This window comes from Ochotona princeps, chromosome X, assembly GCF_030435755.1.
Source record: "Ochotona princeps isolate mOchPri1 chromosome X, mOchPri1.hap1, whole genome shotgun sequence".
NCBI lineage: Eukaryota > Metazoa > Chordata > Mammalia > Lagomorpha > Ochotonidae > Ochotona > Ochotona princeps.
This window is the reverse complement of record NC_080865.1, coordinates 7,832,064-7,842,364: the sequence shown is the minus strand read 5'-3', so window position 1 is coordinate 7,842,364 and position 10,301 is coordinate 7,832,064. Positions and strand designations below refer to the sequence as shown.

The 10,301-nt window shown below is 44.3% G+C and overlaps 1 protein-coding gene across 1 annotated transcript in view; it reads right to left on the bottom strand.

Annotated features, from left to right (window-relative positions):
• Positions 1-1,092: 1,092 nt before the first annotated feature.
• The window catches only part of SHROOM4 (shroom family member 4), a 221,304-nt gene continuing 212,095 nt past the window's right edge, over positions 1,093-10,301 (bottom strand). The window contains exons 9-10 of the mRNA XM_058658470.1: positions 6,692-6,961; positions 1,093-5,196 (exon numbers count right to left, since the gene is read on the bottom strand). Coding sequence (XP_058514453.1) covers positions 4,927-5,196; positions 6,692-6,961 — 540 coding nt within the window. The 3' untranslated portion in view covers positions 1,093-4,926. The remainder of the gene's footprint in view (positions 5,197-6,691; positions 6,962-10,301) is intronic.

Here is a 10,301-nt window from a genome sequence, read left to right as displayed (position 1 = left end):
GCACATCCAGATCACAGTAGTAACCATGTAGAGTATGTCTGTGACAGCACAGCACTTGTTAAACTAAACATGCATACAAATCTCCTGGAAATCTAGCTAAAATTCAGACTATTGTCATGAGGTTTGGGGAGGGGCATGGGATCCTGCCTTTCTCTCGCCCCATAGGTAGATAGTTTTTAATTTTAGGTAGATAGTTTTATAATTATTAAGTTACAATAGTCTTATAAGTATTAATGTTCCTATTTTACAGATTAAAAAAATGATATCAGAAGTTCAGCAAGCAGCCCAAGTTCATAGAATTAGTGGTGGGATCGGGATTTGAACAAAGTTCATTTTAATGCCACATTGGCTCTCTGGAGTAGGAAGAAGGTAGCTGGAACATGAACAGAGTATGAATGAGGAAATCGGGCAAGTTTGACAGTGCCAGAGTTCCTGCCTAGAATGCATTGTGTTCCAAATCGCAAGGCTGTCTCGTTTGTCAAGGTCTGTTTTTCAGAGAGCTGGGAGTAAACATCTGACACTGGACGATCAGCTAGAAATGATACACCAGAAACAACTCAGGATTGAAGAAAGTCCTGATGAGACTAGACGCCAGGACTGCATTCTGCGCGCTGTTGAGGTCTATACCTGACACTATACCTATTGCTGAATCAGCCTTTATTGGAGATGTTGGGTTAGATTAGCTGTAATGCTGCTGCCTTTGACTAATCATAGAGAAATACACCGGTGAATTAAAGGGCATGGCTACCATTGTCTGAGGTCTTTCTAAGGAGACCATGCTTCAAACCAGTGTTAACAACCGAAACAACCCATTACACACACTCTGTGACTCCTATTTATAGTAATCCTGGATAAGACCCTAAAATGGTTATAGTAGACGCCACTATTTTATTGGGGATAACAAATGGCAGAGTATCAGCACCATCAATACCATCAGCCAGGATAAGGATGTCAGGATAGGGTCAGGCTCTGGCCATAGAGTTATCTATGTAGGACTACAGCTAGATACTAAATTCTAATACTTTTTTAAAAAAAGCAGAATTGAAAAATTCCTACCATGGGAATAAAAACACACGAGAAAATGTTTTTTGTCCTTAGCACCTTTTATTGAAGTATTATCCTTGATGACAATCTGGCAGGCATATTTATGTTAGCCGAGAAGGTGGAGGACACAAATGCAGAAATAATAAGATTCAGAAAAATAACAGCTTTACATGGGATAGACGACCCCCCAACAGTTGTACAACAGACACTGGTTCTTTATCTACAGAAACCACACCCTACCCCACCCTCCCTCCCCAAAGATCTACTAATCTTCAAATAGTACAATACACTGTTACAGAAATATTATCAGCATAGGGAACTCCTTTGGCAAGGACAGCAGGAGTTTCCAAGCTCAGAGGGTGGGGAATGGCAAGAAATGTGCCAGGCTTCCTCCATCAACGGCCTGCTACTCACAGCACAGCACCTTCAGGGAGGCTGGGGTTCAGGATATAGACCCTGGTCAACTTTTTGGCACACAAAATCAAATGGAGAACAGCTTGAACCTGGCCTTGCAAGAGGAGCTTCCTCTCCTTTCCTCTGCTTCTAACCTCTCGCTTTCTAGGGCTTCATTTCAGTGTCATTGTCTCATCATCTTCAATTCTACTTAGGCAAGTACTGCCATATCCTGGCTGAGTTTCTAGCTGTGGGGATTGAGGATAATCAATTATCCAAGGCCTGGGGAGTAGGGGAGGATATGTGATATTTCTTCCCTGATCTTTCTGTGTCTATCAACCACCATTCTCACCTATAATCCACTCAGTCCTCTAAGTATTTGAAGGAAGAGAGCAGAAGCCAAGATCTGTAACTGTCTGGGGAAATCCTTTGGCCTGCCTTCTAACCTGTAAACCCCTTGGCAGGCCCTGGAGTAGGGATGAACCCAGGGACTGAGATGGGTTAGGGACATCTCAAGGAATATTGGGTATAGTATGGGAATACTATTGCTCACAACAGCAAATCAGGGCCTGTTTAATAGTTTAGTAGTTCACCCTTGTCTACTGTCTATTTTTCAGTGCTTCAGAAATTGTCATTCCACAGGAAAATGAGAATCTTTGTGTTTTATTCCAACTCCAGAAAGTAGATTGAAGTGGTGTGAGAGACAAAAATAACAAATATCAAAAATAACAGTATTTGGGGTGTCATAAACTTAAGGTACAGCTGATCTAAGACCTACTTTAAAAATCCAGACTATGGCCATGGTGTCCTGGTAAGTGAGCATTTCCCCCCCTGGGTCAACAGTTCCAAAAAGACATTCCAGCCCCCAAATCTTAGAGTGAGGACATCAGTCTCATCCCCCAACCACAGACATTACAACTTGCTTATTGCTTGTCCTAGAGCCTCGTCATTGAAAAAAAAAAAAAAAAGATGGTAACCATAGCCTCTACTCAAAGCATTTTCCCACCTTCCTCAACCTTGGCTTGCATAAGCATAGTCCTTTATAACCCTCAGCCATCATAAACAAAGTTAGTTCTTCCATTGGAGGGGAGAATTGCAGAGGGGGTGAATTTCTAACAGTGGTTCTGGCAACAGCAATGCTAAGAGCATACCAAGAGACTCACAGAAAGGATTCCTACCCACTCCCAAGACATCCTTGGGCCAAGATTCTTCCATTGTTTCCCAATACAATGAAGAGGAAAAGGAAGTTAGCAGTATTTGTAGCAACAGCAAAGTTCCTTGGCAAATTCTTTGGCTGAATGAGGTACTCCTGCTACAGTGAATCTCAAAGGATTCTGAGGAATTTGCCTGGCTGGAAGAGAGGTGGGGGGGCGGCTTTGAGGAGAGGGTTGGGCTAGATTATATACCAAGCAGGGGATTGAGTTGGGTAAGGGTCAGAGTTTTGTCACAACTTTCCCTCTGTCATTTCCCTCTAGGGTTTTTCCAGGACAAAGGCTGGTTACCAGTGCCAGGGCCTGGACAAGAGCAGCAGTTTTAGTAGTTCATGCAGCAGCACCCCCACGCCACTATCCCTTATCCATTCTTTTACTTTCTCCGGTTTCAGTGAGCAGTGGTCAACTATTTCAAACATACTGAATGGGAAATCTTTGAAATAATTCATAAGTTTTAACTGGCATGTCATTCTGAGTAGCATGCTGACATCTCACAGCATCCTGCTTCACTTCACTCAGAACATGAGTCATCCCTTTGACCAGCAAATGGACACCTATTAGCCCCCTCGGTGGCCTTCTTGATGATCAGGTTGACTGTAATGGTATCACGGCACTTGTGTTTAAGGAAGCCTTGTTTTACTTAATAATGACCCCAAAGTGCAACTGTTGCAATGGGAAGGATGCACTAGGACATGTCACATGAAAGGGTAACTCTGCCCAATGCTACAGTACATATAGGAGAAAAAAACAATATGTATCAGGTTAAAAACACAATATAGATCAGGTTCAGTACTATTTGCTGTTTCAAGCATCCATGGGGGGAGGGGGCGGCTCTAGTTCCTGTGGATAAGAGGAACTACAGCATCGTAATTTGCTGGATCATAACTTGTTCTGAGGGACTGGCTCTAACTACAGTTCCCAGCTCCTGCGAATTTTGGTTCCCTATGTCAGGCCACAGGCTAAGAAAGCAATTGTTAGAGGAACTCCTAAATACACTTCCACGCATCCCATAGCTTGGAGATGAGTAGAGTAATGGATGAGTCTTTGTCAGATTTAGGAGATTCTTTGGTTTCAAAAAAAAAAAGATGAAGAAGAAGAAACTGAATCTTGCTGGGGGAATGCTAAGCTCATGATCACTCAGACATTAGGGTAGACACAGGGCCAGGCTGTGGTTCAGCAGCTCTGAGTTCAAGGACAGAACTTCTTCTTAGACACTTCTAGTTAAGTAGGAAGAATTCAATGCCTTGGCACTCGCTTACCTAGCCATGGCGGAATCAGGCTGATATGCAGAAAAGCTTTTCCTTCTGGGCTAACTTTCCCCTCTCCAACTTTCCTCTTCTTGCCTTATTAGTTAAAACAAAACAAAACAAAACAAAACAAAAAAGAAAGAATGAAAAAGATCAAAACATAAAAAATAAATAAGATTAAAAGGCCATTTAAAATATAACAATAAGAACATCCACCCACCCCAGCAACAATGAGACCTATATCCAGAAGTCAACTTTAGTACAGCAATTAATGGGCCATTAATGTGTGAGGCCCTGGGGTAGGCACCTGCTAAGCCCAGCAAAGAAAGATGGGACCAGAGTCTCAGAACAGGGTGAGGACTGAGAGTAGCTGTCCTCCCTCTTTTCCGGCTGCTGGACAAGGTGGGGCTGGAACCAATTTGTTTATGTCTGGCTCCTTCCTGAGGGCCACCTGGGGCCGCCTCATCTTTGCATTCTGCTAATTAAGTTAAGTGTAATTTCTCCTTCTATGCTTCCTACTGCGAAGCTAGGGTGAGGCCCTCAAACTGGTGCTAAGTGAATGTACTCTCAAAGCAGCCAGATGTCTGGCCCAGGAAATGGCTGGGCAGGGAGCCCTGGAGTTGAGTGGAGCTGCATGCACCCAGCAGCTTCTCTCAGAGCCTTAGGAGGCTAATTCCAGGAGGGGGGGAGGTGGTGAGTTGGTGATATCTTTGGTGTCTTAGCATTAAGAAGCGTGCAGGCACTTTGCTAGTTCCGTGTGCAGTAAGTGCTTGCCTGTGCACACCCACACCGTGGGAAGGACAGTGTGGTTGGATGAGAACACCTTGTTGCAGCTCCCTAGGGTAGACGACACTTAGAGTCTCCCCAGGATCTCCTCACTGGCTGGGACCACTGCTAGGAAAGGGACAGTGTGAGACACCCAGGGCAAAGGGCTGGAACAAACTGTTAACTAACTGCTGTCTACTCCCAACCAACTGCTTGCACTTCCCACTGTGGCAGGGCAGGGGTGCCATGGCCAACCGCTGGTAGCATTAGAAATTGCTGGGCCCCAGGAGTAGGCTCTCCCTGAGACATTTGAGCTGCTCTTCCCCAAGCTTGATCTTCTCCTCCAACTCTCGTTGTTCAATGATGAGAGCGGATTTCATCTTGACAAAGTGCTGGTAATCTTGGAGCTGCTCCTGAGGCAGGTAGCGAGAAACCATGCTGAACACCAGCTGCTCCCTGCGGTCCACATGCTCCTTCAGCTCCTTAGCATCTGCCAACTGCCCTGTCAGCTGCTGCTTCTTTTCTAACAGCACCAACTGGGGAAACAGAGGAGCAATTAATGGCTAGTTCAATCCCCGGACATGGGTCTAACAGTGCTGTCTTCTGGACTCCACCCCGCAATCTGCCACAAAGCTGCTCTCCATCCTGCTAATGAATCAGTACTTGGTTTCCTGCCCTAAAGTCAGCCCCCATGAAAACACCTTTCTTTCCTGTAGCAGAAGGAGGATATACATGGGGCTGGCATAGTAGTTCAACAGGCAAACCTTAGACCTGTTAGCGCCAGCATCCCATATGCCAGTTCATATTGCAGCTGCTCCACTTCCCATCCAATTCCCTACAGTAGAGGATGACCCAAAGCCTTGTGATTCTTCACCCACGTGGGAGACCCAGAAGAAACTCCTGGCTCCTGGTTTCAGTTAGCTTAGCTCTGGCTGTTGTGGCCAACTGAGGAGTGAACCAGCAGACTGAAGATCTTTCCATCTCTCCTTCTCTCTGTAAGCCTGCCTTTCAAAAAAAATCAACCTTTTTTTAAACGAGGATGTATAGCCATCTTTAAGGGTGTTTCTATCACTTAAGGGTGTCTTTAATTCATACATTATCATTAGATTTGGGGGTAGTGGGAAGAAGGCTCTAATAAAGATGGTTTGTGTCCACTCCCATCCAGTGAGCTCCCATGCTTTCTATAATGGTGTGTGTCTCAACATGAGTGCATGTGTTCACATACATATGCACACGCATAAGTGCCTTTTACTGTGCACTGAAGGTTGTATCCAGGCCACATAGATAGGAAAACATAACGCTATTTTCATTCAGGAATGTATATGAATAAGCTGACCCATTAAAACTGACAGCTTCCATATCCCAACAACTTGATGAGACAGCATGAAGCAAATTTGCTGCTACTATTGTTTCTGCTACAACCATTACTACAACTGAAAGGTAGTCCTGACCCAGGGTTTATGCTATCGCAGGTCCTGTCTTAAGACATTAGCTAGGATTAATCTAACCTCATTCTCAGCAACAACCCCATGAGACAGGCAATGTATAGATTCCATTTTATTCATTAAGAGAGTGACATGGAGTGCAGCTAAGGAAGTTGTAGAGACAGAATTTCAGGGTACTGGAAAACCAGTGATCACACTCTTAAAAAAAGTTATTTATTCATTTGAATGGGAGTATGAGAGAAAGAGAAACCTCCTATCTGCTGGTTCACTCTCCAATTGGCTCCAATAGCTTGGGGTTGGACCAGGCTGAAGCAAGGAGCTTAGAACTCCACCTCTGCTTGTGACTGGCAATGAAACAAACACTTGGGCCATCACCTGGTAGCTTCCCGGGCACATTAATAAGCTCAGATATGGCATACCAACATAGCAAAGAAGTGACTTAACTGAATGCACCACAATGTGGGCCCCTTCTCAAACTTTTAAAACTATGCTGCACTACCTCTCATAATATTCAAAAGCTGAAAGAGGGAGCCCAGAGAAGAACCAACATTTCTCTCCAGCCACATGCCAGAGACCCCAACTCTACCTTCTCCTGGTCAGCCTCCGAATCAATACTGTTGAGAGCATTCTCCACCCGGGCCAGACGTCCAGAGAGTGACAGCAACAGGTTGACCACTTTGTCCAGGTCTCCGATAAATAAGCGGTACTTTTCAAACTCATTGGATTTGCAAACAGCTTTTAGGTTGGCCTCCACCTCCTCTCCAAGGACAGAATTGGCATTGATGTCCTCCAGCAACCCGCGTTGGGCTTCTCGCAGAACAGAGAGCTTTCTGCCAATGCTTTCAATAAGTTGTATCTAGGCAGGGGGTGGGGAAGGGGAGATTAACAGAAGACAATATATAATAATGAGGACCAACAGAAACCGATCTGGGCCTGGAACCTCTGGTTACAAGGATTCAGATAGCACAGAATGAGCAAGTTGTGAGGAATTCCAGGTCTATGGGCACTGTCTCCCCGTCTCTGTGTTACCAATAAACTTCTTGGCATTAATACCCAAAGCTAAGCTTCATTTGCCAAATGCAGCTTGATAAATACTTGCTGGTACTGTTTAGCAAATGAGAACTAGAATGTGGGAAGTTTAAGTTGGAAACATGTCTGTTATCAAGTATTTGCCTATCCCTCCATTCATTCTCCTTTATCTATCCAAGTGTATTGCACCTTGATGGCACTCTGATAGACTCTTGTCCCCTCCACTTGAATTCTGAGACCTTTTCAGTAGGAGTGTGAGTTCTGCAGTCAAAATGATTGCTTCCCAGTAGTAGAAACTTGGGTGACTTGACCTCATTGAGCTTCACTTTCTTTCATGGAGAATGGCAGTACCCAAAGTTATCTACCACACCTGGCTGTAATAAGGACCCAAGGAGATGGGACATGAAAAGGGCTTGGCCCTCAGAACATGCTCAATAAAAGCTAAGTTGCTGTCATTACAGTTCTTATTGCCGTTTGGTCCCAAAATCATTCCTAAGAATCTTTCAGGATTAGTTCTTTACCCTCCTCTATTCACCACACTCACTCTTATGTCTCTGAGATTCTTCTTTTTAAAGATGTTTTGATTTGAAAGGCAGAGTGACAGAGATGGAGATATGAAGAAACAGAGACAGAGGTCTCTGATCTACCAGGTCACCTCCCAACTCTCCACAACACCCACAGCAGGGCCAGACCGCAGCCAGGAACCTGCAATTCCATCAAATCTCCCATGTGGGTGATGGGTTCAAGTGCCCGGGCCATCGTCTGACTCCTTCCTTGAATGTGCATTAGCAGGAAGCTGAATCAGAGGCAGAGGAGTTGGGACTTGAACCGGACACTTCAATACTGAATGTGGGCTTCCCAAGCAGCAGCTTGACTTCCACAGCTGCAACACCTGCTCTTCTACACTAGATCCTCAGCCTCTACCTGTGTTCTATCATCTATTTTCTTATTCTGGCTACTTCTATTCTCCCAGGCCCACCTCTGTGCCCTCCATCTCCACAGGAATCAGCCACTTGTCTGGCTGCAAGTCTTGACAGCAATGGATCTATCCAAGGTTGTACAAAACCTCTGTAAGCCACAAGGAGTGGCATTGCAGAGCCAGAGACAGATGGCTTCAAATTCCAATTCTTCCTATTGCCTTACCATGGCAAGGCACCTCATCCAACTTTCGTGAAGTGGAAAGTTTCCCTACCTCTTCCCTGGGTTATTTCAAAGGTTAAAGGAGATCCCAGAAGCAAAATACTTAGTATTATTATGCCTGACACATGAAGTGCTCAATGCACATTTACTCATGTTATTACTACTACTACTACTGGGAGCATTAAAACTCACGAATATGTATCCAACTGAAAGGTTCTGACAGGAATGAACCCACATCAAGTTGACCAGAGCCTCTGCAGTGACTACAACAATAAGCTGTAGCAAGATGTTATGACAAGATGTAATGCTAAGATGCTTTGTATTTCCAATTTGTTACTTTCAAGAGTTCCAGGAGAGGTGAGGTCTAGCAGTAGTGGAATCTGAGCAGAGAAGCCAGGGAAAGGTGAATGTCTGCAGCTTTGTAAGTGTGTCCAGGTTGTTTGCTGCATGTCTCTTAGGAGAACTTATATTGCTGGGGAAGCTGGGACATCAGCATTCAGTTTAAGCGATGGGCTTCACGGTAATGACTATTTGTTCCTCTCAGGGTTTTGATTCAGGCTGGATTGTCAAATGAACTTGTTATTTGCTAATATCTAGTGGGCCCTATTATCACCAAGCTTAGTTAGCAAATACACCATAATACACCTAGCCTTGTCTGGTGTGATCTCTCTCACACCACGCAACATCTTAATCTTAGTCTGAAGTGTAATAAGTAAGTTTTCACTTGAGGAAAATTCCAGAACCCACTGGGAATTGAGGATTAACAATATTATGAACGAGGCAACACATTTAGATGTCACCAGGCTCACAGTCATATTTCTGTCCTCTGCTCTACCAAACAATCAGTGTCCTGGACAAAGGATGACACACCTGAAAGATTGCCTACCCACTCTGATTCCCAGGCTCCGGGGGTGATGAAAGGACAAAAGTGGAGAGAGCCCATTGTTCCCCAGAGCCTGTGTTCTGCCTTCTGAACTTCAGTTCTGGAGAGAGTGCAGCAGTGATGTGGAGTGTCACAGACTTAACCAGAGCTTAGCTGTTTCATTATTTTTCTAAGACATTGCAAATAGGTGACCCTCCTCACCTCTCTTCCTCAGAGATAAATACTGTTCTGGCCCACCCACAATCACTTCAAGTCACTTTTGATTCTGTGCTTTGTCATTGCTGATCGTCTGTCTCTTATCTTGGTCAGACATTTATTAGGTTTGTCCCTACAGAGGCCAGGGCATGAGTAAACTAGAAGCAGCCTTGCCATGGGCAGAAAGCATGGCATCCAAGGAAGCAGGCATCTGAATCAATACGCCTTTGATACCACCCCGCTTCAGTTTCTGATAGTTGTTTCAGATGAGTAACTGGAGGGAGAGTTCTCATGAATGGCCCGTGCTTTCCTACAGGTCTTATTTTGAAAGAGAATTACGGGCAGAAGAGCAATCTACACCGAGTTCAAATGTCCACGAAGTTGTAAATTGGACCTTTGAGGTTGTCATGGAAACTCTATTTGCTTATGAAATAAAACAGGCAAGTGAGGGAGGGCAAAGCGATTCCAGGAATTTGATTAGAACACCAAGCTCCGGGTACTTACATGAAGAGAGACTTCTGAACAACAATGATTTCTCCATTTTTTTTTCTGTACTTCCAAGATACAACTGACCGTCTTGGCAAATACATACTAAAGTTTGCCAGCCTATAATTTCTCCTTATTTTCTTTACTTATTCTGTTCTCTTTAATGGAAAATGACACAGAAAATAATGATCTATGACAGTGCTATTGGCTAGGCTTCATGGGCAAAACTCTGGCATACAGCAGTCAGTGAGTTTCTGACAAAGTTGGTTTAACTCCAGGATAAAGCAGGAGTGCAAATTCAGGCAGTCTTAACTTCAAGTCTTGGATTCTGTTATCCCTGGGCAAATTAGTCCTCATCACTGGTTTTTAAAAAGTATTAGGGCGGGGGGAATCGCTGAGCCTATGGAACTACATCACAAAAATATATTAGTAATAGCTAACTATAGGACTGTTCTAGCACAAG